The sequence below is a fragment of the Arachis ipaensis genome, chromosome B03, assembly GCF_000816755.2.
Source record: "Arachis ipaensis cultivar K30076 chromosome B03, Araip1.1, whole genome shotgun sequence".
Taxonomy (NCBI): domain Eukaryota; kingdom Viridiplantae; phylum Streptophyta; class Magnoliopsida; order Fabales; family Fabaceae; genus Arachis; species Arachis ipaensis.
In genome coordinates this window covers 13,745,280-13,772,927 of record NC_029787.2, presented here as the reverse complement: position 1 = coordinate 13,772,927, position 27,648 = coordinate 13,745,280, and the positions used below count along the sequence as shown (strand labels likewise).

Below are 27,648 nucleotides of genomic sequence, written 5' to 3'. Positions count from 1 at the left end.
TATTATCAATTTTCTTACTATGAAAAGAGTCGTAACATACAATTTTTTACTTATAATTTCTTACTTTTTTGTCCGACAAGGGTTCCAATGTTGTTATTATAATTTTGTTATAATGTAAATTTTTTTTCAAGATTTATGGTTACGTGCATATTAAGTCCACAATGTTGAATTTGATTTACTAAAGCCACCATCTCTATAAATCGAATTGGCTTATTTCATTTTATTGTTGATTCGTGTCATAGTTGTCAGAACTGAACCGGTGATCGAACCGGTCAAGTTATTGGTTTACTGGTTTATTGGTTCAACCTATAAATTACTCGTTAAACCGATAAAACCGGTCTCACGTAAATATAAAATATAAAATTGTTAAAAACTTAAAATTAAAATTTGACATACATATATTCACTAACATTTTATGAAGAATCAAGTCTCAACTTCTAAAAATAACTAATATAAAAAACCATAAAATTTATCGGTAATACTACAATACTATTTTAATTTGACACAATAAAAAAAATGAATTCACAAAACCTAGCATCTAACTATTATATCACTATGTGAGTAGATTTTAACATTAATATCAACACAAATTACCTTAATCACAATACTAGCAATAAAATAGATCAAGTAAATTAATAAATTTTTACTCAAATTTAAATTTACATTAATAATGATTTATAATTAAAATATAATTAATTTCAAAAATAAATAAAACAAAAATTAAATTAGATATCTATGTATACTATATAATTAGTACTTCTCAAATATAGTACTCGGAAGTGCAATGGCTGAGTGGCAAGTGGATGTTGTTTTTGCTCCACAGTTCTTCCTTCTAGACCCGGTGGAGACGTATTAAAAACTTTTTCAAGCAGACCACTTCGGTTAGACCGATTTTGATCGGTTCTCATCTGTTTTGACCAGTTTGATCGGACCAGTAAGAATTTGTTAAACAGTCCAAAGAGTAACCGAATCGGACTAAGGTCTGCTTCACCGGTTTTCCAGTCGAACCGGCCGATTCAGTTCGATTTTTACAACTATGAATCGTGTAAAGCGAACATGTCTGAGTCGATTTTTTCTGAGTTTATCTAATTCACCGACGCTCCTTTCAATTAATGGTTAACACAACATTCCTATTTAAATCGATTCAACTCAATTCCATTGACTCCGCTAACGTGAAAGTCCAATTCGTCTAACTCGAATTATAAAGTTACAAGCTTCAGGCCATCAACGTAACGTTTTTGCCTTTGGATGATTTGCTTTATTTTGGCATGTATTTGGTTTATTCGAGAGCTTTACCTTTGGAATCATTCACAATTAACATAATTAGAATGAGCGAAAATATTAATAACTGACAAGTCTAGTAATGCATTAAACACTGCTTCTTATATAGAATTATAAACATATCTTTCTAAATTAAGTTCATAACCGAGTGGTATGCATACTAGTCTATGAGTGTTGGTTTTGTTTTTGGGCATCATACTATATACTTTATGATCCATCCTCATTCTGAATCACTTAAACCAGAATTCTTTGCCATAGTCCAAAATCTTTAATTCTAACCCGTAAATATGAAACTTAATACCAAAATCCTAATTTTTGAAATTCCAACTTAATCATCTTCAAAAATACATAATCAACTACAACTTCAGTCAGTTCCTTTTTTTAAACGACTAACTTCTTAACTTAGACTCTTAAATATGATTTATACACTAAGAAATTAATATATTCAACATAGCTACATATACGTGCATAAAAATTAGCGTTTTTTTTAGTGGAATAAATCTCATAATCCAATTCAATAATTTTCTCCCCAAGAAAAATACACCAGAATTTTATCGTCGACAAAAGTCACTTCAAATACATTTAAATCGGGACAAATTCAGTATACGTTAGATTTAAAGTTTTATACAAAAATTTACATAACAGTTTCAACAATATGCACAAAAATCAATCAACGTCTTATCTCTATATTTTTATTTCATCTTATTTTCTAAAATTATTATTACTTGTTCACAACACAAACAAATCAATGTATCTACTTAAACAAAAAAAATGTCAAATTCTACACATAAATCAACTCATTTTATCTAATAGAGCTCTCACAAAATTATATCAAAGTTATCTTGTCATTTATTTTGGGTAAGTTATTAGGCCTTAGCCCAAAATTTTTATCATTATTTACAAAAATGGTCATGACACTATTAAATAATTTTCAAAAACTGTTGGACCTAGTGCCCAATCATATATAAAGAATACAAACCTCCAACAAAACAATAAATTAATTGGGCTGATTGTTTAAAAACTCCTTAACTACTTCCAAAAAAAAAAGAATCCCCTCACCTGTACTAGAATATGGGCTGCGTATAAGCACACTAATTAAGCCAAACTAATTACCTATATCTTTCAAATATTAATAACTAACTAATCTAAACCAGCCTACCTCATCACGTGAGAGAATGTAGACAAGTCCCTTTTTAACTGTCAGACTTTGTCCCCCTGTTGGACACTTGTTGCACATCCAATCTCACCAGCGCATTTTCACAGGTGTGAAATGTTCTCCCATTTGACACCGAAGAATCCGCCAGACTATAATAGAGGATAAGCTCGGTATCAACAATTATGAAACTCCGAGAAATTAAAAGACCTATTTCAAACACAGGGCACATCTAGCTGATCAGAATTGAACAACCACAATAGAAACTAACTTCTGCGCTCACCCGAAGTCGCGTCACTGCCCCACCGTGGTTCTTCTTGTCACCGGCGAAAAACGCAAGAAGACTTAAATATCTACTATGAATCAACGTGAAAGAATTTACTTATTAATAGACCATCGCCATTGTGATTTAGTTGCTCTTGAATTTTCAGCTGAGCTAGTTTATGAGCTAGCTTGTTTCTGGCTCTAGAAATTCAAGAGAAGCCACTATTGGAGATTTTTCTTTTGAGGGTTTTGCTGTTTTAAATATTTGTTAGGCTTTTTGTTAGGCATATTTTTTTATTTTGGACTAAGCTAATCCATGTTGGGCCCATAATATTATCTAATTATCATAATTTCAATTATAGAAATGTTATTTGTATACTAAAATCAGTTATCAATATATTTGTGTATAAATATATGTGTGACTTAATTTATTTTCAATATGTATTTGTATTGCAACATGTATTTTATACTAGTGGCTGATTTTAGTAGCTAATTTTAGTGTACACGTAGTATAACCCAATTAATTAATCTAAATATCTTGTTTTAATCACAACACTTTCCAGTGGCGTAAAACTGATATCACTGGTATTAATACAACTATTGCAATCCAAATCTTGTTCTTTCATGAGGCATTTGTCACTCACACACACTTTTAGCATAAATATCACTGGTACTAATACAACTATTGCAATCCAAATCTTGTTCTTTCATGAGGCATTTGTCACTCACACACACTTTTAGCATAAATTTACATGTGTTGATTTGTCTCCTCTATCTATACCCAAAAATTTGCCTTATAGTCTTTGCAATTTGTATTGAGGGCTGGCTTGACCAATTGTGATTGACGGATTTTTTTGGTGTAGAATGGGAGACAAATCCACACCTGTAGAAATGTGCTGGAGAGATTATTTGTGCAACAAGTGTCCAAGAAGGGGACAACTTCTGACAGTTGAAAAGGGACATATCTAAAATCTCTCACTGATGGGTTAGGTTAGTTTAGGTTAGTTTATTATTAATGTTAGGAAGCTATAGCTAATTAGTGTGGGTTAATTAGCGGGCTTATACGTAGGCCTTATTTTAGTAATATTACGAAGCTATAGCTAATTAGTGTGGGTTAATTAGCGGGCTTATACGTAGGCCTCATTTTAGTCTAAGGTGAGGGGATTCATTTTTTTTGGATGAAGGTAAGGAGTTTTTAAACATTCAGCCTAAAAAATTTATTATTTTGTTGGACGTTTATATTTTTTATATATGATTGGATCCTAAGTCCAACTGTTTTTGGAAATTATTTAGTAGTGTCATGACCATGTTTTTAAATAATGATAAAAGTATTGGGCTAAGGCCCAATTACTTACCAAAAAAAATATGATAAGATAATTTTGATATAATTTTGTGAAAGTTCATTACCAAAAAAAACTTTGTGAAAGCTCGATTAGATAAAATGAGTTGATTTTATCTGTAAAATTTGATATTTTTTTATTAAGTAGATACGTTGATTTGTTTGTGTTGTCAACAACTAATAATAATTTAAAAAAATAAAATAAAATAAAAATATAGAGATAAGACTTTGATTGATTTTTGTGCATATTGTTGAAACAATTATGTAAATTTTTGTATAAAACTTTGAATCTAAGGTATGATGAATTTTTCCCATTTTAATATATTTGAGGTTACTTTTGTCGACGATAAAATTCTGGTGTTTTTTCTTTTGGGAGAAAATTACTGAATTGGATTATGAGATTTATCCGTTTAAAAATACTGCTAATTTTTTTGCACTTATATGTAGCTATGTTGAATATATTAGTTTCTTAGTGTATAAATCATATTTAAGAGTCTAAGTTTAAAAATTAGTTGTTAAAAGAAAGGAAATGAATGAAGTTGTAGTTGATAATGTATTTTTGAAGGTGATTAAGTTGGAATTTCGAAAATTAAGATTTTGGTATTAGGTTTCATATTTAAGGTTAAGAGTTTAAGATTTTAGGCTATGACGAAGGATTCCGGTTTAAGTGATTCAGAATGACGATGGATCATAAACTATATAGTATGATGCCTAAAACCAAAACCAACCGTCATAGACTAGTATGCATATCACCCGGTTATGAACTTAATTTAGAAAGACATGTTTATAATTCTATATGAAAAGCAGTTTTTAATGCACTACTAGACTTGTGAATTATTAATGTTTTCGTTCATTCTAATTATGTTAATTGTGAATCATTCGAAAGGTAAAACACTCGAATAAACCAAATACATGTCAAAATTATGTGAATTATCTAAAGCCAAAAACGTTACATTGATATCCTAAAGCATGTAACTATATAAATCGAGTTAGACAAATTTGACTTTTACGTTATGAGAGTCAATGGAATTGAGTTGAATCGATTTACATAGGAATGTTGTGTTAACCATAAATTGAATCAAGTGTAGGCGCATTAGGTAAACTCAGAATAAATCGAATAAGACATATTCGATTTACACGAATCAACAATAAAATGAAATAAGCCAATTCGATTTATAGAGACGGTGGCTATGTTAAATCGAATACAACATTGTCGACTTAATATGCACGTACCATAAAAAGCAAAAATAATTTATATTATAACAAAATTATGATAACAAAATTATAACCCTTTTCGAACAAGATAAATAAAAAATTATAAGTAAAAATTATATGTTACAACTCTTTTCATAATAACAAAATTGATAATAACTATATATATTATGTTAGGGTAAATTACTAAAATAAACCAATTGACATCCAAAATTATCCAGATTCCCAAAAACGAAAATGGCTACCTGAAATAGCTTCGATTTGTATATGCATATAAATCGAAACAATAAGATTCAATTTCATATGCATGTAAATCGAACCAACTGAGTTCAATTTATAAGGATACTGACGAATAACATAATTCGATTCCAGTAGATTCGATTTATTATTTATTATACCATGTGAGTAAATCGAATGCATCAAAGAATATATTTACTCGAATTCTAAATACAGTACTCTTCTACACAATCAATAATTTAAAAAATTAAAAAAATTAATATTATCTAAATACAGTACTCTTCTACGTTGCAGAGAGATATTGGTGCCCAATGATCATTGCATTGGCGACAGGAAAGCGTTCTTGACACTTCGGCCAGAGAAGGAAGTCGTCGACGATGTAAATTTGTGTTCAATCATGATTTTATTGTGGATTTTCACGCTATAAGTGGTTTTATCAACTATTGCAAGCTAATAATGATCTTTTTTTTTTGCAATGACGCAGGTGCTAAACTTGGTTGCTACCATGTTGACAGATGACCGGACAGAGAATACTTGGTGGCTTCTGACGACTTTCTCGGTGAGTTCTCTTGCTTCTCGCGTAATCTTTAAGAGGGAATCCAATTGGTGCAGATATTTGTGTACGTTGAATTTAGTGTGCAGCTAACGTGGTGTCGTTCTTTTAACCCAATGAAGCAAATAGCTCTGAATCCGACAACCTACTGCAAGGAGTCGTTGGAGTACATTGAACGCTGCTATGTGGGTCCCGTGGACGACATCACTAAGGTAATCCAGAACCCCGTTCATAACCCGTCTTGCTTAATACATAACATTGTTGGGCCTGGGAAATTATGCTGCTACATTCCTATTTCGAACATTTACTAATTTAACCGATCTTCGGATCCAGATATACATACCCATGTACACGGAGGGGCATTGGTACTTAATGGTAGTAGACATGCGCAATCGGCATCTAATTTATCTGGACCCCTTCAAGGAAGAAAAGCTTTATGACCAAAGGGTCGGCCAAATGCAATTTGTGGTGCGATTGAGTGTCTGAAGATTACGCAGTATTTTGCGTTATAGTTTCATGATACCCTTTTAATGCTTATTTTACCTTTCTGTGTCACAGGCTCTCTTTTTGCATACAATGCTTAGGGGGAGGAGATTTTATCAAAAGAAAAATAGCATCCCGCAATGATTAAGGACTTCAAACTGACAGAACCTATTACTGGCCAACAAGGAGAGTATTCGTAAGATCCCAAAGATACCCCAAAAAATTGTGCATGTATCCTTCTTGCTTAATGCTTAATACATTATTGGTTACATCAAACTTGAGTTATCTTATTTCAGGAGAGACTGCGGGGTTTGGGTAGCATAATGGATGGAATTGTCACACTTGTGGACTTCTTACGAGCTAGAGGTAAGCAAAACTCAACACTATTGCATGAAGGTCATAACCCGAATTGCGGTTAGTGATCTAATAAAATCCCATACATTATCTTCATATAGGTGGTCAATGATCAGACAAGAATGAGGCTGGCATTAGATTTAATTTTGTCAAAGTCTAATTCTATAAAGGAAGAGATTTGTAAGCTAGCTGTCGAGCATCATGACACATTGTTGCAAAAGAAAACAACTTACAAGCGTGGAAAGAGCGGAAAAGATCCCAATATGGACGTATGCTGTGTTGATAGCAGTAGTAGCCAAAGTCTCACAATCTAATTTGGGGGAGGGCTTTTCATCCATTTGGTAGTGAGATGCAGTGACGGCATCTCGTTTTGCATTTTGATGGTGTGGTTAACATGATGTTGTATAAGCAAGCATGTTAAATGCCTTTGTAGATAGGTACTCCCCTTTTTATTTTGTTAACATTGTGCAAGCTATTGTTAAATTTTCCTTTTATTCGCGAAAGGAAAAGCCAGCAACACCTTATTGCAAGTTTATTAATGGAGGTGGTTGTAACGGATGGACCAAACTTTTGCAGTAAAGTATCCTACGTGTTGTTGACCAAGAGTGTCTATGCTTAATTCGTAACTTCGTCATATGCTTGTTTGGTAAATTTTATTTCTTTTTTCTCCCATTCCGTTCAGCTTAATTATAATAATATTTTTTCATGGGATAATACATATTTTATCCAGATTTTTTAAATTATTTATTTTGAAAACCTAGACTAACAGGTACATAAGCATAACATAAAAAGTAGATAATACATATAACGCTTTTAAGTTTATATACTTTATTTTATACCACGATTGATGCATTTTCGGCAGTTTCTTTTTTCCAGTTATTTTTATTTGTAAATTTTCTCGCTTCAAAAAAGTCTTCCTTTAAAATCAGATGATGATTACAATATATCGTATGATTTTCACATGGGTCAGGTTTTGTGAGCAAAACTATTAACATGCATATGTTCATGGATTGGGATGATTTAGTGCATGCCAATGTATATGGAAATCAACCCGGTTAGATTTGAAATATTTTGAAATAGAAACAAAGATATAAAAACAAACACAATTGAACCTCTTACTGCGGGCACGTTGTTGAGATCCATAATAACATACTCTTGACCATGTCAAGATGCCCAACTTCGACAAGCCAAAAGAATTCTAAGATAAGACCAAACTCCACATGCGTAAACTCGTCAACAATGACCTAACAGAGTACTAGTGTGACCAGCAACATATAATATTCATATCATACAAATTAGTATACAAAAGGTCCCTTTAAGAAGTACATAGCTTCGACATCATGGCTTATGTAACAAAAACATGGATGAACCAACTTGTCATTTGTACTCAACGTGTGCGTGGAGTGAACAAAGGAGGTCCAGGACCTCAATGGCCCAATTTCCCTCCAGCTTGCACGCCTTGGCTTTAACCGTCTCACTTTGCGCTGTTACAATGACGCGATCCAACTCATAATCGGCTTCTATGCCTTCATCCCCATCAACCTGAGCACTTCTACCCTTTGCAACCTGGTTCAAATTTGGGGACTCACTCAAAAATGACTTGACTGAGTACACAATAACAACGTTAGCAATAGTGGATCACCAAGAAAATGAATGTGACACATATAACCACTAGGGGTGGGAATGCTTCGGATTTTCAAAAACACGAACAACATCCACTTTAGAACCAGTTTTGTAGTTCATGAGACCAAGATCCAACCGGATTAAAAAGAGATACTTGTTTTAACATGTAAATCCAGCTTTATTTCCAAAGCATTCTTGAAGCCTGTTTTTGGACATCAAAATTTAAAACCATTTTGTTAAATCTAATTTTTTAATTTCCAAATTTAAAATCCATGACTTTATTTTATGAGAATCCTACTTCAAATTCGGATTTATCAACCTCGAAAATAGAACAAATGATTACACAAACATAGGAAATACTTCAACAAACAACCTTAACTAGGATCAGAAAAATTAGAATCAAGGACAAACATATTCAAATTCTCAGTCCACCCATATACCATAACCATAATTAGATACCCAGTTCAACACAGCAAAATGAAACATGTTTATAGCAACCTTTTCTTTGTGTGGTATCACAGCAGCATCGTCTTCCAAGTCGTGCAGCTTAACAGACGCCTTTTTGAACCCTTCAACACACCTTCGCTTGGTGTGCCCAGTTCGCCTGCAAGTCGTGCATCTTTTTTTCTTACCCCTTACCCCCCGGATACTAGGAGCCCCTTTCGTCCGCATGACAGCTGGATCACGCACACCAACTTTAGGATTTGTGTTGGTCTAATCATAGCCATCCCCATGCATTCCCTCCATGTCAACACACATGCTACGAATTCCCCTCATCGCTACATTAAATAGCTCATGGTTCTGCACACCAACAAACAACAACCACTAAGTTACCGCATGTAAGGCACTATGCCGAAGCAAGAATCCCCAATCATTAGCTACGTCCTTCTTTTCTGAGTAGTCTTCAATGGCCTTAGCGTCCTTACGCCATCGTTTCAAAATTAACCGATGTGGAATAGTCTTCAAGTGCTCATGCTTCATCACAAAAAACATATGTCGACAAGGTATCCCCTCTCTAGCACGAAAGTTACATCTAAACTCCAACTTTTTCGTGTTCATGTCGATCAAAGTAACCACTGGCTGCCCGGGATTACCATACTCCTCCATTGTGTACATTACCGTCGTCGACACCCTCCGCTTACTAACAAAGTTTAGAGCTCCAACCGCATCTATCTCCTTTTTCACGGTGGTGAAAATGGTCCGCATATATACCATGGCAGCACATTTTTCGATTGGATTGAGGCACGTCGTCATAACAGGGACGTTATAAATGGAGTTGAACTGTGCAACCATCTCATTGTTCCGGTATTCACGAAGGACTAGCTCAAGGTTTTGCACAAGCTCCAGTATAGTGTGCTTCGAGGTAAGGAATTTCTTCACATGCGAATTTATACCCTCGCATCGTGATGTGGTACGAAACCCAACACAAAACTTGTCGTGACGGTATGCATTCAGCCACATCTTTCTTTTTTCGTACATCTGCTTTGCCCACAACTTATCATGTAACCCGTATTCATCCGCTGCTTCAGCCCATTCCGCTTCAAAGTCATCTATCGACATATCCGCATACAACCACCTCGAAAATAAGTCCCTGAACATCTGCTCGTTCCCATTAGTTGTAACATTCTTTTGTAGATGCCAAGCACATAGGCGATGGGTAGCGCTAAGAAAAACTTCCGTAACTACGGCAATGATGGCATCATTACCGCCTGTGACTACAACAGATGGAAATTTATTACACATCACCTCAAGGAGATTTTCTAGCATCCACTTGTACGAAGCAATCTTCTCGTCCAACACTAACCCAAACCCGAAGATCGTCGTCTGTTTGTGGTTGTTTGCACCCGAGAATATTACAAGCGGTCTCTTGTACTTGTTCTTTTTGTACGTCAAATCAAATGCGATGACATCACCAAAGTGTTGGTAATCAACTCTGCTCATTCCATCGGCCCAAAACAAGTTGGCCAACATACCCTCCTTAGTCAAGTTATACCTCGCCATTTCCATGGGGTCCACAGAAGCCTTTCCCTCCAAATAGACAATGGCAGAATTTGCGTCCCCATCTGCGATCCTTGCGCGCTTAGTCCGGTCAAGGTAATTATAAGCATCCTTCTTTGTGAAACCCAATAGTGAATACCCTCCGGCAATCCCTGCCATGTATCCAAGTATCTTTGATGTAGGTACACTACCGCAGAAGTGGAGAGTAGCGGCAGAGAAACAGCGGCTGTGGCCAAAATCGCCGCATATTGGACGGATAGCTGTAGAGATGACCGGCGGTCTGGTAAATGATGCAAAACGCTCCTGGATAGCGGCTGGGAAGTGAAGACCGCAGCGAAATTAGAATATATATCATCAACATTCCTCGTCTGACCCTATATTCTTGGTGCGCACCAAAGCAGAGCAGAGGCGCGAAACACACCCACCCCCTGTGCCACAATATACCCGGCGACTACTTCCATAAACGCCGCTAGGTGAGTTTTAATTCCCCTTTTTATATCACAACCAATAATCTCTTCCCCCCAACTGTGCAGAAACCCGCGAGTTTATTTTAGCAGCGCGCCAACCAAGAGCAAGAACAGAGCCGTGAACTTCAGCGGAAGAACCCACCCAGGTGAGGATCTTATCATAATTCAATGTGTCCATTCCCCTCTGTCATCTTATACCCTTTAATTGAGTCCCCCAATTTTGCAGAAACCCCCAAAATTTTCGAGCTATTGCCTGTCATCCACAATTCCTGAAACCATACTCTCTCAGCCATTGTGTGCAAAATCCTTGACCTTTGCTCCACCTTGCGCTTCCGTGTTGGTCGTCGAGCCGCACAGCTGCCATCAGTGCTTCTCTCACTGGGGTTGAAGTTGAGCATCTCCTCCTTCACTGGTTCGTTCATCTATATTGACCTCTTTTTCGTGTTTTCATTCTTGGTTCAGACTTTTGAACAATAATTTGTCTATATATTCTATGTGTTGGGGTTAATTGCTGCTGTTTAGAGTTAGGGATTTGATTCATGTGACTTGATCCACTATGAGCAAGCTCAGCTGCCTAATCATTTATCTGTTGTTGTCATTACTTTAACTATTTGAACAATAGAGAGTTGATTATCTAGATAGATAATTCAGTATGATTAATTAGTGTATTACTCTGTGTATGATTTGCAAGAATTGAGTATGATGAGTTAGCATATTACTTTGTCTATGATCAACAAGAATTGAGTATGATTAATTATCATATTACTCTATGTATGATTAATTAGCTATGTTAAAAGATTAATCTAATTAGAGTATACATACAACTGCACATCTGTGTATGATCAGCCTGAATGAATTGATCTGTTAATATTACTATGGTTGTCTACCCCTAATAACTTACTTTTTACTATGGACTTAGTATAGACCTTGCTTGTTTAATTTAATTTATCATTTATTTAATTGACCTCAATTTCTTTGCCTTCACGAAAGTTTCCTCTTTCTTTTTTATTTTTGGTTAATACAGTTTACCGTTTCATTGCAAATGAAGCCAAAATTTCAATTGAACTCAGTTATATGCTTCATTATTGTTACTATAATTATCACTGTTATAGCATCTTCCTTCCATGGCTCAAATTCTCATAATGGTATCCCAATAATCAGCTGTCAGGCCCATTATCTCTATTCTATTATGCTTGTTCCCTGCAAAAAATTAGGATTTTCAGTTAGATTTGTTGGTCAAAGTATTAACTAAGTTGTTAGTGTGTTCCTCACAAATACTGAATTTCTATTTGTGGAGTTTTATAGCAAAATTTTTTAAGTCATGGAATACAAAAAAAAAAAAAAATAGGGCTAATATATTCGATGGAGGGTTGGTGGATTGCCAAATAAAATTAGCAATGTTTATGTTTACCAAAGAATTACTTATTTTTGTTTTCTCAAATGTGATAATGTGATTCTTCTGCAGTTTGATTTTTTTTTTTGTATTTTTAAATTTAGTACTTAGTAATAATTGGTTACTTAGTTTTGATTATTTGATTATAACGTTTAATTAATTGGTGTTAGTTTTTTTATGAACTGTGATATTACTTCTGCAGTTTGATCTCAGTTCAAGTGAGAACATTTAAATTCCTTTTGAACCTTGAGATGTGTTTTCCAAATCTACTACTACTAGTGCATTTCGACAAAGATGCATTTGATATAGTTTTACCTGGATTGGATTCTAGCCGCAACTAATTTTATTCTGTTGCATTAACAAAGTGGTTTTTTTCCAAACCTTACAATAAAAATCTATTTGAAACACTTATAAATCAGTACTATGATAAAACCTTTCTTTTTATTCCTGTGTTTCTTAAAACTGCCTTCGTTTTTTACCTTCAACTTGGCTGATTTTTTACTAGCATGAAAAGTGATCTAATATTGACTTTTTTGGTATTTATTGTGCTCTGTCTATTTATTTTATATGTAATACTAAATGTAATCTTATAACAACTATTTCAAGGTGTTTTTCCCTTATGCACACACTAAATTTTCAACATCGTGTACATGATTTTTTTGGGTGATGCTATATGATATGAATATTTTCTGCATGAGAAGTGTTGAACATTAGTGGTCTGTGATGTAAAAATATATTATTAAGAAGCTGGCTGATATCATTAGAAGAGGTGAAATTAAACTTTGTGAAGCTGAATTTGTTATTTTATTAATTATGTATTGGTACATAGGATTTTGCTGCATATTGGTTAAAATAGCTTAGGACAAATTTAGAGTAATGCACTTGTGCCATGCTTATACAGTGCTACTCTGTTAACTCTAAGCATATAATAACAGATGGAAAAGGGCCAAAGGGCTAAGGTGATAGTGTCCCAATTCTTATATATAACAAGCTGCTTTATCAGTGTCTTTTTCCTTCTTTTCAATTGGCGAATAGAAGATACTGTTAGAGTAATTAACATCTGTGTCACGACACATATTTAAAATTCTCATCTACATGATGCATGGGCTTCACACACAGCTTGTGTCTTTCTTTCCTCTCATCATTTACCATTTTTTAATTCTTGTACTATTGTTTTCAAGTTAAATATAAAATGGGGCTTTTCTTAAATAAGTAGTTAATTAAGAACCCATCTTTAAAAACTCTTTGTTAGCTAGTAAAGAAAATTCTATTATTTTTTGTTAATTAAACAAATATTATAACTTTATGCCAATAATTTAAGGTTACGATTTAGATCTTATAATAAGTTAATTTTCCGTGACCAATTTTAATCAATAATTTTCATTGCTTTATGATTAAGATCAATGATCAATCAAGTACTAGATCACATGTAGTTTTAGTTAATATATAATTCTATAGGCATAACCAAACCAATTGCTTAGCTTTTCAACAAGTAAAGAACAAAAATCCTATTCTTTCTGTCTCTCGCATTAACAGTTAATATCAAGAGCATATCATAAACTAATATGTTTCCTTTTTCATGATAAATCCATTTTGACCTCCACTTTTGACTTTCAAATTCCAAACACTACTCCAGCATATAACCTTTATATATTACATTAGTCTTGAATTTCTTTTTCCACTATACATGATGCCAGTTGACAATTTGTTATGCTTATACTAATTCAAAAAATTCAGTGCTATTTTCTTTTTTCATGACTGTTTAGTTATACTTTTTTTTCATTATTTTTTAGATCTAACTTTCATTCCTATTTTCTTTTTTCATTTTTTAAGGAAGCTTTTATTTTCTTTTCACTTTTTGGACTTGGAACCAACAAATCTTTCACCCAGTAATTTTTTAGAAAGCACATAATTTTGCAATGAGTAAGCCTCCTCCCCAATATCTTTCGTGTGCTACATGTTATCTGGGATGCAAGTAATTTTTATTTCTGTTTCCGTTTTGAGTTATTCCGTCGCTCCCTACATGGTTTTGCTTGTAATATATTGTCGAGTTTATTACGTATGGTACTCTCCCATCTCATAATTGTGATAAAATGTTATTGGTTCTCTTGACACACACCCCATTTTTTTCCTTATTTTTTATAAGTTCTATATATTTTTTTACTATTTTGTTATTTGTTTCCGCTATTTCATTTATTTAGACATTGATAAGAGCTGGATTACAAAGCCATGAGGGAGTGTAGAATATAGGGATGGTCTAAATAGATTCCTTGACTTTGCATTTGCCAATGCATCATCTGATAGGATGATACATTGTCCATGCCCTTTGTGTGGGTTTCGATGTTACCAAACTAGAGAAGACGCCTACGATCATCTTCTGATGAAACCCTTTCCCCCCTAACTATACCTTTTGGTTACACCACAGTGAGAGGATCGTAGACGAGAGATCCAGCGATAGGGAAGAACTAGAACCCATTGTAAATAGGGATACTATATTAATTGGTACAATAAGAAGACATTTTTGATATATTCAATACAAGAATAATATCCCTTTTTTATAGTAATAGAGGTCACTATAATTTATATTTATCTGGAAATTATATCTTAAAAAAGATGTGACAACTAATTTTTGGTTCAGATATAGAAAACCCCTATATTATCATTCCTATGTTTATATATACATCAACACTCCCCGATACTTGTACTTAAGGCGGTGTGCAGGTGTGAATTAATAAGGACATGCCTTTGTTACACATGGCTGTTTTTATTATTATCTTTTTAATATTAATATTATTATTATTATTATTATTATTATTATTATTATTATTATTATTATTATTATTATTATTATTATTATTATTATTATTATTATTATTATTATTATTATTATTATTATTATTATTATTATTATTATTATTATTATTATTATTATTATTATTATTATTATTATTATTATTATTATAAAAGAGTGGGAACCCAATTTTTCACACTAACAGATTGCTAAAGCCAAATTTGAGATGAAATAAGGAACGGCGCCTAAATCCTTATTTTCCCTTGCAAGACTCCATTTGAACCTACCTCCAGCGGTGTCTCACATAGTCTCCGCCGTCGAAGCCCCCTCCTGACGAAGGCCTGAAACCTATTGCTTCTCTCGTCTATCGCAATTCTTCCACTTCAAAGGACTGTAGTCCCGCCTTCTCTTCTCAGGTAAGGGTTCGTCCTCTAATTATTTCTTGTGTATTTATTTTGACTGAAGCATGAGTTTATCTGGACCTGGCAACATGCATGGCTATATAATTTGCTCATAGATGACCCAGGGGTATAGTTCATGAACCTGCATTATCATAGGAGCATGTTGCTATAAATTTTTCTGTTTTTGGAAACCTCGTAATTCTGCCGATTACATAGAAATAAAATTAACAGGGATTAAAAAACAAGTATTGGATCTCATGAGCTGCTTGAGATTATGAATCAGAGATAACAACTATGGATCATGACTATTCGTATTCCTTTTTGTGTGCTTGTTGGTGTCAAGAGTTTAAGATGGCCCGGAAAGGTCGATTCATGAAAAAATCAAAGTTTGGACCAGGATTTCAGCAACCTCAAACGGGAGCGACTGCGACTTCAGACCCCCACCATGATGGCTCTCAAATTCACCCGAACAGTGGTGATAGTGTCCCTGCAAGTGGTGATAGTGTCCCCGCTACTTCACGCCCTTTCCGTCCCCCGCGAAGTGAACCAAGGCCTGCTCCATATATGAGCACAAACAGTGTCCAGAACTCGCTGCCAGGCCATTAAACTTGGACGCTAATGCAAATGAGGAAACTCTTGTTGATGAAGAAGTTGACGACCTCCATGATGCTTCTGGAGCTCAGAGTCGTAGAGGACACAAGACTACAGAGTTTTGGACGGTTAAGACCATCGGTATTGTATTTAATTATTTTTTCTTTCATCAACATGACTTAGGCTCCACCCATTATTAACTTACAATATACTCTAATTCGGTCATTCCAAAATGCTTTCCAATTTAACACAGTCAATGACATTTGACCTTCTCCATTGATGGCAGCATATTTTTTTTATCTCTTGTTTTATATATTTTAATTACCTAAAATATATTATGTGGCCTATCAAAATATTTTAAAAGAATTCTGAATTATTACCCTAATTTAATTTTTGCCTCCCACATTTAAAATTAATTTTAAATTTGTCATTGTACTTAGTTTTTTACAATAAAAGTCAAACAGTTTTTGTTAAATTTGTTTCAAGTGCTGCAATTCTATACCAATTTAAACATGTTTTATGCTGGTCTGATCCATCATGCTTCCTTTGCTAGGCATACAACAAGGTATTATGTTGATATTAGTATGCTATATATTAAATTTCTCACATGCTGTGTACAACGTAAATGTTATATTTGGCTTATAGATTCTGACGGCACAATCAAGCCGGCGAAACTAAGCGTGAGGGAGGCTATGGAACGGCCTAACGGTAGGAAGATCGTGCTCAGGTTCAACAACGCAAAGCAAGCAATTGGGGACGAAGCTGGACTGTTGAGTGGCGTGCTTGGTCTGCTGGGATCTGATTATGAAAAATTTCCCATTTGTAGAAAAAGTTGGCGTCAGATTACCACAAAAGACAAGGTTTATAACGAATGTGTCAAGGTAAAAGTTTATATCCCGGGTAACCTAACTCTGCTTATTTTTACAATTATTGATTACATTTATTATCTGTGTAGCAAATTTTCCACTTTGATGAAGACAGCGAAGGAATTATCAAGAAAAATATTTTGAAAAGTATGGGGAAGTCTTGGAAGGAAACAAGGCTGAGGTTGTATGACCGTTTTTATGAGCCAACATTCACAATTGAACAAAATCTTGAGAATTGCCCGCCGGAAATTGATCGAGAGCATTGGAGATGGTTCCTTGACTATCGCGCCGAACCTAAGACGAAGGTAATATATTGTATCATTGTTACACAAGTATACCAATTATGTTGCATTGAGTCCTTTTCTATCAGATTCTAATCACCCTTTATCTCGGATGGACCAATAGGAGAAGTGCAAGAAAAACGCGGTCAATCGATCAAAACAACAATATACCCACACTGGCGGCTCGAAAAGCTTCGCACGGCGGATGGAAGAAGATGTACTTTACTTGTTTTATTTAGTTATTGAACTATCTCTGTGATTTAATTTTCATTGATTTTGTGAAAAATTTTAATGCAAAAACTTGTTGTTACAGTCGGAAGAACAAGGAAGGATAGTCGGTAAAGGAGAGCTGTGGATCAAAGTGCACAAGAAAAAGGATGGCTCATATATCAATGATGAAGCAAGAGCAATTGGTGTAAGTACTACTTGTTAACTATAGTTTACCAACTCTAACTAAGCTTCCAAAAATATCTTCGAAGCAAAAATATTTGTGTGTGATTTATTAACTAGTGTACTTATAGTATATTTATAATTAAGGTGATCTTATTAAATTTCAATATTGAAAGCCGATGTGTTTGACTGGGTGTGCGAGGAGTTTGGTGAATGACACGGGAGTCTACCACCATATATGAGTCTACCACCATATATGGATCAGGTTAAGTGCATAAAGGATAAGGATGGAGAGGTATTGGCTCAAGAGGAGAAGACTAATGAAAGGTAGAAGAGCTACTTCTACGAGTTATTTAATGAGGGACAGAAGACTCTTCCGAGCCTTGGTCGATTATGCACAAGGAAAGAAGATCAAAACTTTGACTACTATCGAAGGATTCGAGACTTCGAGGTAAAAGAGGCTCTAAAGCAGATGAAAAATGGCAGGGCAGTAGGACCTGATAATATTCCGATTGAGGTTTGGAAGGGTCTTGGAGAAAAAGGCATCAACTGATTAACCATGCTTTTTAATGAGATTTTAAGGTCAAAGAAGATGCTTGATGAGTGGAGAAAGAGCACCTTGGTACCTATCTACAAGAATAAGGGGGATATACAAAGTTGTGGAAACTATAGAGGGATTAAGCTTATGAGTCATACTATGAAGTTATGGGAAAGGGTGATAGAACGGAGGTTGAGAAAAGAGACACAAGTAACAGAGAACCAATTTGGATTTATGCCAGGGAGATCTACCACTGAAGCGATATACCTATTAAGAAGGATGATGGAGAGATATCATAGTAATAAAAGGGATCTACATATGGTGTTTATTGATTTGGAAAAAGCGTATGATAGGGTACCAAGGGAGGTCTTATGGAAGGTCTTAGAAAAGAAGAGAGTAAGGATCACATATATTCGGGCAATTAAAGACATGTATGATGGGGCCACAACTAGTGTGAAGACTCAAGGTGGTATGACAGAGGAATTCCCTATTGGTATAGGATTACACCAGGGATCATCCTTAAGTCCATACATTTTCACATTAGTCTTGGAAGTACTCACAGAGCACATCCAAGAGCCTGTGCCATGGTGCATGTTTTTTGCCGATGATATCGTCCTTATGGGAGAGTCAAGGGAAGACCTAAATAAGAAGTTGGAGTTATGGAGAGAAGCTCTAGAAGTGTATGGTCTGCGGATAAGCCGTAGCAAGACGGAATATATGGAATATAAGTTCAGTCTGAGAAGGGAAAACCCCAAGATAGAGGTGAAGATTGGAGAAAACATCCTACGAAAAGTTAAAAATTTTAAGTATCTTGGGTGCATCATACAGGATAATGGAGAGATTGAACAGGATGTAAATCATAGGATCCAAGCAGGTTGGTCAAAATGGCGGAGTGCATTTGGTTTTATATGCGACAAAAAAGTGCCTTTAAAACTTAAAGGTAAATTCTATCGCACCGCTATAAGACCGGCTATGCTGTATGGTACGGAGTGTTGGGCGGCTAAAGGGGAGCACGAACATAAGCTGAGTGTGGCAGAGATGAAGATGTTGAGATGGATGAGTGGTCATACGCGATTGGATAAAATAAGGAATGAAGATATAAGGGAGAGAGTTGGAGTAGCACCCATTGTGGAAAAGAGGGTTGAATCGCGTCTCAGATAGTTTGGACATGTGAGAAGAAGACCGATAGAACATCCAGTCAGGAGGGTGGATGAGATGGAAGATGGACAAAGGGCGAAAGACAGAGGAAGACCTAAGAAGACTATCCATGAGGTGGTCAAACGAGATCTACATGTAAACAGTCTCTCTGTAGACATGATACATGACAGAGTACAATGGCGTCGTTTGATTCATGTAGCCGACCCCACTTAGTGGGACAAGGCTTTGTTGTTGTTGTATAATTGACTATATTATTTTAATCTACTAGAATTTTTATTACTATAGTCACTTTCTATTTTTCTACATAGAACCTACGGAAACTATTGGTGCTTTTCTGATCCACTATTATTAGCTTTACTTTGCATATTGGATATAATAGAGATTCCCATGCGGCTGCTTACTCCTCTTCTTGGGGACTAAGAAAAATAAAATCAAACTATTATATAGTAGTATAGTATAAGGGAAAAGAAAAGTGTGAAAAGGGTGCTGTGGAAAAGAAAACAAGCTTCAATTTTCTCTCTTGTTGATTGATAAAGGTTAACACAAGTTAGTTTAGGAGAATTCCCTTAAATTTTTTGGGTTTTGGTTCATAGTGCATATCTTTATGAATTCTATGGTATGCTGAACTAAACTATCACATCTTTATGTTGTGAGTTTATATGTAATATGATCATCGATGCTAATCTTCAAAACATTTCATTTACTGTCAGAAATCATTTTTAATTTCTCGATTGTTTGTTATTTTTGTTTTCATTCGCCTTTGGATTTTTTATTGACTGAGAGTTATGTGTAACCCTAAATTTTTTTGCTGCTATTTTTGTGTGTTTTTTTATCGTGATGTAAGTGATAAGTTAGTTGAGGAGATTGCTAATTTGTGTATGTAGGAAAGAATTGAGGAGATTGAGCAACAGGATGAGTCTTCTAGAATGTTGTCTCAAAATGATTCCATTGCTCAGGTTTTTGGAAAAGAAAAATCGGGTAGAGTACGTGGTGTAGGTTTTGGACCGACTCCTAGCCAACTCTTCGGTCCGAATTCACATGCGTCTGGCAACGAAGGCCAACTAGAGGAGACCTAGAGGAAGCTGCTTGAACTGCAGGCAGAGCTGGAAGGCGAGAAGTTGAAGAGGAAGGCGATGGAGGATGAGGCATCATCAGATAAGAAAAAGATGAAGGTGATGGAGAGTGCCCTGATTTATCTGTTTCAACGGCATGGTGAGGAGTTTCCCCCAGAAATCGCTGCAGGGATGAGTTTCGTGAAATGATAGAGTGAAAATAGAATATTAGGATTGGAGTTATTTTGCATTGAAGCAAACATTTTATTGAATTAGACTGAGCAACTCTACAAAATAGATTTATTTACTTCGTATTTTGATGGATATATAACTTTGTTTTGCTTATATTTTAATTTTGTTTTTGCTACAAGTTTAGCTTCTATTTTTGTTGAAAATACTCACTCTTAAAATAATAATAAATATAAAAAGAATTAAAAAAATAATTCAATAATACTTTAAAACATTTGGCGGCGGTTGCAAACCACCGGTAACTTTTAACATAAACTGATGTCCCATTTGGCGGCGGTTTAAAACCGCCGCTAAACTTGTGAAAACTTGGACATATCGTGCTAACTTGCGGCGGTTTGAAAACCGCCGGTAAATATGAAGTAAACCATGTCAGACTCATTTGGCGGCGGTTTTCTATTGTGTGCCGCAAAATTTTGATTTAGCGGCGGTTATACCAGCGGTTTATGAAAACCGCCGCCAAACGCAATCCCGGCGCCCATATCCATGGCGGTCTTATGAACCGCCGGCATTTGATTTTGCGGCGGTTTAAAACCGCTGCTAATCAAGAAAAAAATCGCCACCAATTCCCGCCTCCCTTGTAGTGGTAGCCCATAACTTTGCATACCATCTAGCTGATCGTTTGCCGCACCTGAAACCCGACGGAACTTAGGAATCAAGTGTACCATACACCTAGCTACTAACTCATGGTTGTGCTCGAGGATGACTTTTCGGACCTTCCAGTTCAAACTTTCTTTGTCAATATATATCGACAACTTAGCATGACAGTTCGTTCGTGTCTCGGACTTATGACATCTTTTTCTATCTAATCTATTATAGTGCTTTTCATCCCTTAACTCAGCTCTGTTGTAAAAGAATCTCTTCCTAATTACATTTCCATCATCATCTTTCCCATAGTCTCCCTTGCGTACACCGAACCCATGGCACTTCCCAAACCTCATATAGAATTCATAAGTACACTCCTCCGTTCTAAAAACCTTGTTCTCTATTTCAGCTGCAGTAAGACTAAATATATCTCCATAATCTGACAAGTCATCCTGCCCACTTGGATCCAATTGCTCAACATCAAATTCATCAGCATCTGAACTGACTACGTCGCCAACACAATTGCTTTCATCCTCCGTGCAGAATTTCTCGCTATGACCAGTGTATTCCATCTGAAAAAAAAATAATCAACAAATAACTCGTCATCTAATTTCCTCACGCTCCCTAATATATTCAAATTCCGATCCGTATGAAAAGAATATTGGTGCTACTTAATACTTCTATGACACACATTACAAATCTCTCTGGCACTACTAGGCACATTCACACTAACAGGTATCACTTTACAAATACAACCACTCCTAAAATTGCATCCACCAGATACTTCATCGCAGATACCAAATTAAATAACAATTAGTCAAAATTCACATAACACTACCATGACTAAATAAAACAAGTTGTCTAATAGATTTTGTAAGTTAAATTCCCAGGGCCTAATATCACCAATTTTAGTTTATCACAAGTTGCAAATCATCTACTGAATACTAACATAAACTGTCATGGTGATGTTTCCTTTAGAACAACTTTTTTATCTGATTTTCACTCTTATATATATTCTTTTCATTCAACGTCAACAACATTTCAATTTTATTCTTATTTTTTTAGTTCATGATAATAAAGGTAAGCTTATCATGTTAAATTACATTGAACTAAATGAAATCCAACTATGAAATAATAAATAATAAATAATACAAACAAATAATTTTATACTATTTTATTCATTCTAATATTTCAACTAAATTAAAAAAAAAAGATAAACAGCATGTTTCAACTAAATTATAAAATAGATAACTAGTTACACCCTTATGAATTTTCAACAATACTTTATATCTGCATTACTTCACAAGCAGTCATATATTCTAATATTTCATAAAAAAAATTATTTTTCAACTAAATTACAAAAAAGATAGACAACATGTTTCAGCTAAATTATAAAATAGATAACCAGTTACACCCTTATGAATTTTCAACAATACTTTATATCTGCATTACTTCACAAGCAGTCATATAGCTCCAAAATCAGAGGCATAAATAGCAACTAAGAATTCGTTCAAACACTCATACCTTTAACACCGTCGATTTTACACCGATGGCACGCAAAATTCCCGTAAATCTAACGCGTTAACCAGCCCAGCACGTTGCTCACCTATACCACGCCCACCAATCTTAGTCGATTCAACAACCATCAAAGAAAGGGCAACTCCACTGCACTTGAAATAGTTACCTCTTCTCAAATAACCCTACTTCAAGGGGTCCGACACTCAGGATAACCCTTATGGAAAAAATTCCCAATTGAATTTCTTTCTCCAATTCACTTTTTCTTTATATTTCTTTTGTCTTCTCCTGTAAGATTATATTCCAAGTTCTGTAAATCACATAGCCCACCAAAACTTAGCCTATTAACATTTTAAGAAACATTCAACATGTACAAAAAAAACCCAATAACAGGAGGCTCATTTAGAACTAATACTAATTGGCAACGTCTCTAGTATGGATACACACAAACATCCATACGTATAGATTATGAGGTGGATGAAGCAGACAATAACGCGTGGCTTCGTTATTCTGTGCTACATGGAAATCCACAATGACAAAAGCTTGGCAGTGCAGGTTGATGCAGACAGGGAGCAGGTATTGTCGCTACTGATCATACTTAACTGCTAACCACGTTGAGCTTATGAAATGTATTTGTTCTAATTTTTTTGTAAATTGGGCTTATAGGACCAACTGCTTTTATTGCAATTTTCGGGTGAGAGATGTGGGCATATTTTTTACTAATCATATAATATACGCTAAATAAAAAATTACATATTTTTGTAACGCGTTAATTATTTTTTTTAGAACAATAAAATAACTGTCATCGATTTATAAATAAAAAATATTATTACAATGTAAATTAGTGAAACATTTTAGTTTTTATGGTGGAGGAGATGGTAACTTTTTAGTTCTTACAATGCTGTGTCATTTTTTTTTTTTATTTTGTAATGGCTTATGTCTTTCTTTATTTTTGGCCAATAGTTCATATGAGAGTTTTTTTTTCGGAGATGATATGAAGACATATTTAAAGCCTTGGCTAAGCCACTTTGACAGACCACCTGTGACATCCTTCACGGATATATGTTCGAAGTCTTCATACAATATGGTTTTTTCTTTCGTCTAATTGGTACGCAGCATAAAAAATAACAACCCTAAATAAGCCCAAATAACTTCAGCTCATTTACCAAAAGTCATAATCACCAAACTCACATTAACCAAACATTAATTTTAACATAAACCTCTGACAACACGTAATCTCTCCTGTCTGAGTCACTGTGCTGATAGGTTTTCGAAATTCGGGTCCTCATGTAGAGCAGGACTGCAGGAGCATTTGTTCCACACGTCATTCCCTTCTCCATACACGTCAAAATCCATAGGTATGAATGTTTGTGTGTATCCATACCAGAGAATTTGCCAATTTAGAAAGGAAGGCTCACAATTCACACACGTCTTTCTTGTCAATGTCACGCCCGCTTAATAGACATCAATTCAATTAGTTGTGTTTGTTGGTTATTCTTGTTGGCAAATTCTCTGGTATGGATACACACAAACATCCATACCTATGGATTTTGACGTGTATGGAGAAGGGAATGACGTGTGGAACAAATGCTCCTGCAGTCCTGCTCTACATGAGGACCCGAATTTCGAAAACCTATCAGCACAGTGACTCAGACAGGAGAGATTACGTGTTGTCAGAGGTTTATGTTAAAATTAATGTTTGGTTAATGTGAGTTTGGTGATTATGACTTTTGGTAAATGAGCTGAAGTTATTTGGGCTTATTTAGGGTTGCTATTTTTTATGCTGCGTACCAATTAGACAAAAGAAAAAACCATATTGTATGAAGACTTTGAACATATATCCGTGAAGGATGTCACAGGTGGTCTGTCAAAGTGGCTTAGCCAAGGCTTTAAATATGTCTTCATATCATCTCCGAAAAAAAAACTCTCATATGAACTATTGGCCAAAAATAAAGAAAGACATAAGCCATTACAAAATAAAAAAAGAAAAGAAAATGACACAGAATTGTAAGAACTAAAAAGTTACCATCTCCTCCACCAGAATAACTAAAATGTTTCACTAATTTACATTGTGATAATATTTTTTATTTATAAATGTGTGACAGTTATTCTGTTTTTTTTTTTTTTGTGGTGGGGGTTTGTTAGAGTAAGAAACCTAAGAAACTTTTATTTTTTGGTGTAACTTAAGAAGCTTTTTGAATAGTATTGATGGTCATACACGGATATGTATACTAGGTTTTTGAACACCACTAAACTCATTCTCCTACCAGCACGTTACAACAAAGAGAAAACATAAAAACCCACATCTCTCACCCGAAAATTGCAATAAAAGCAGTTGGTCCTATAAGCCCAATTTACAAAAAAATTAGAACAAACACATTTCATAAGCTCAACGTGGTTAGCAGTTAAGTATGATCAGTAGCGACAATACCTGCTCCCTGTCTACGTCAACCTGCACTGCCAAGCTTTTGTCATTGTGGATTTCCATGTAGCACAGAATAACGAAGCCACGCGTTACTGTCTGCTTCATCCACCTCATAATCTATACGTATGGATGTTTGTGTGTATCCATACCAGAGACGTTGCCATACTAATTATGCTTACTTAGCCTAATTACATAAGCTAATAATGTTTCCATATCACATAGAGAGAGTTCCAGTTCCTGAACTGAGAGGACGCTATTCCTGCAGCAAGTCACATCTGCTCCCTCACTCACACACTTGTCGCACGTTGCACCTGTCTACGCTATTTTTACACATGTAGAAGCCACATCAGTTTCTACATGAGAGACTTCGCCTTATATCGGGGTACTCAATCAAATACTCTATAGCCTTGATCAAAAGCAAAACCCAATTTGTCCATATTCTTTTTCATTACAAACATTTTCAATTTTGATTTTGCATGATTTAAACTAGTTTTTAAATGAAAAATCAATTTTTATTTCCAAAACGATTTTATTACTTTTGAAACCGGTTAATAACTATTTTTTTAATGTAAAATCAATTAAGTTTGCTAATCTAAACCAAATTTACATTTAATTGAAATCAAGATGACAAAAGAAAATTGACCAAAATGAAATATCACAGAAATTTCTCATAATAAATCTGACCCGCAAAATATATATGTTATGGAGACCCGTTTTTTTTAAATTTTCATCTTTTTTCTAGACTTCTATTCATTCTCAACCTATATTTTGTCTCTCTTTCATTTTGTTACACATAACTGTGATATTGATCGTCCGCCAAGAATAATGTTATGTTATTATATTACAAAATATTTTATGTTATTTTTTTTATAATGAATATGTTATTAATTATATTGTATTTTGTTAGATTATATTAAATTATATTGGATTATGTTGGATTGATTTATTTTATTATTGTTATGTTATTTTTTAAAAAAAATTCAAAGAATATCCATGAATAATACTCACAAATATCCACATTTCTTGAGGAATAATTAAATAGAGACTCGCAACAGAAATGAGATGGGACGAAAGATATTTTTTAAATGAGTAATGCTATGTGTATACTAAAATTAGTTATTAAAGTCAGTCATCAGTATAAAATATATGTTAAAATATAAATATACATTGAAAATAAATTAAACCATACATGTATTCATACACAAATATATTGGTGGCTGATTTTAATAGCTGATTTTGGTATATAAATAACATTTTTGTTTTTAAATAGGGGTGAGAGATGGAGAAGAAAATACCCGTTCTCATAGATACTCATTCCCATCCTTATTAATGTACAATTTTAATCTCATATTTTTAATTTGATCAACAAGTCATTTTAAAGAGATAACTTATTGTTCTTTATTGACAATGTGCTTGTTTGGACGCCATTATATCGATAAAAAAGATATTTTTTAATGAAAAAGGTCTTTTTTTTTAATGTGTTTGGCAAATTTTTAATAGTAAAAATAAAAGTACTAAAAAATATATTTTTTGTGAGAAGTTACAATTTACATCTTTTTTTGAAAGATCTTTTTTCTTAAAAAAAAATATTTTTTACATAATAAATAAACAAAAAAATATTTTTATCATATTTTATCCAAACATAATTAATAGATAAAAATATATTTTTATATGAAATATCTAAACATAAAATCACTTTTATTTTTGTAAAAGATCTTTTAAAAATATACCATTTAAATTTTTTTTTCAAAAATAGTACCTAAACAAACCTAATATACTCTCTCTCTCTAAAATCGATCCCTAAATGTGTTTTTTCTTCTTATTTTAAGTTTGTTTAGCTAAAATAATAAAAACAATTTTGTCTCCATAACTTAATAATTCTAACACTCCTTTAAATGTTACACTATATGTGACATTAATGAATAAATATTTAGTTTAATTCATATCTAACTACATTATTATATTTACAAATTAAATTCAACTAATTTATTTTTACTAATTTCGTCCTCATTTAAAAAAAAGAAATAATTCTTTAAGATATTCTTTTAAATTTCATTATTTTGACCTAAAATCCATATAAAAACTTTTATTCTCTTTTCAATCTTATTTTAATTGATCATAATTATTCATATAACATTAAGTTGGATTTGGTGTACAATATAAAATTTTTATTTTTATTCTTTTTTTTTTTTTAAACTTTTTATGCAAAAGTTTACAAGAATAAAATTACAAACTAAACTGCCTTAGTATTTTTCTTACATTTTTCCATGATTGGTTTTTTACGGTATATTTGTTCCCTTTGGGTTAACGAGTTTTCACTTTTGACCCACTCTTTGTCTTTGATAATCAAAATGCAATGCACATTTAGCGAGGCCAATTTTTTAACTATACTATATGCATACGAAAAAGAAAAGGTTATTAAATTATTTAATTTATAAATATAAATTAAATA

At 34.0% G+C, this 27,648-nt stretch overlaps 3 protein-coding genes across 5 annotated transcripts; 2 read left to right on the top strand and 1 right to left on the bottom strand.

Moving 5' to 3' along the window:
- Nucleotides 785-6,738, top strand: LOC110269382. Its single transcript, XM_021117173.1, has 7 exons — nt 785-849; nt 954-1,058; nt 5,781-5,865; nt 5,971-6,045; nt 6,162-6,251; nt 6,373-6,507; nt 6,598-6,738. The coding sequence occupies exons 1-7, from the start codon at nt 785-787 to the stop codon at nt 6,664-6,666; spliced, it is 624 nt and encodes a 207-aa protein (XP_020972832.1). The 3' UTR covers nt 6,667-6,738.
- Nucleotides 8,058-10,675, bottom strand: LOC107632556 (protein FAR1-RELATED SEQUENCE 5-like). 2 transcript variants are annotated; one of them, XM_016336225.2, is made up of 2 exons: nt 8,998-10,675; nt 8,058-8,460 (listed from the first exon to the last, which is right to left on the bottom strand). In XM_016336225.2, the coding sequence occupies exon 1, from the start codon at nt 10,654-10,656 to the stop codon at nt 9,325-9,327; it is 1,332 nt and encodes a 443-aa protein (XP_016191711.1). In that variant the 5' UTR covers nt 10,657-10,675; the 3' UTR covers nt 8,058-8,460; nt 8,998-9,324. The 2 variants fall into 2 exon arrangements, with proteins under 2 accessions (XP_016191711.1, XP_020973888.1); XM_021118229.1 differs by having other exon boundaries at nt 8,058-8,442.
- On the top strand, nt 10,971-20,529 carry LOC107634195. Of its 2 annotated transcripts, none has more exons than XM_021118231.1 (9): nt 10,971-11,110; nt 11,191-11,376; nt 15,419-15,564; nt 15,893-16,281; nt 16,786-17,021; nt 17,096-17,311; nt 17,412-17,504; nt 17,601-17,702; nt 20,258-20,529. In XM_021118231.1, exons 5-9 carry the CDS (start codon nt 16,833-16,835, stop codon nt 20,447-20,449), a joined length of 792 nt encoding a protein of 263 aa, XP_020973890.1. In that variant the 5' UTR covers nt 10,971-11,110; nt 11,191-11,376; nt 15,419-15,564; nt 15,893-16,281; nt 16,786-16,832; the 3' UTR covers nt 20,450-20,529. The 2 variants fall into 2 exon arrangements, with proteins under 2 accessions (XP_020973890.1, XP_020973889.1); XM_021118230.1 differs by having other exon boundaries at nt 15,354-15,564.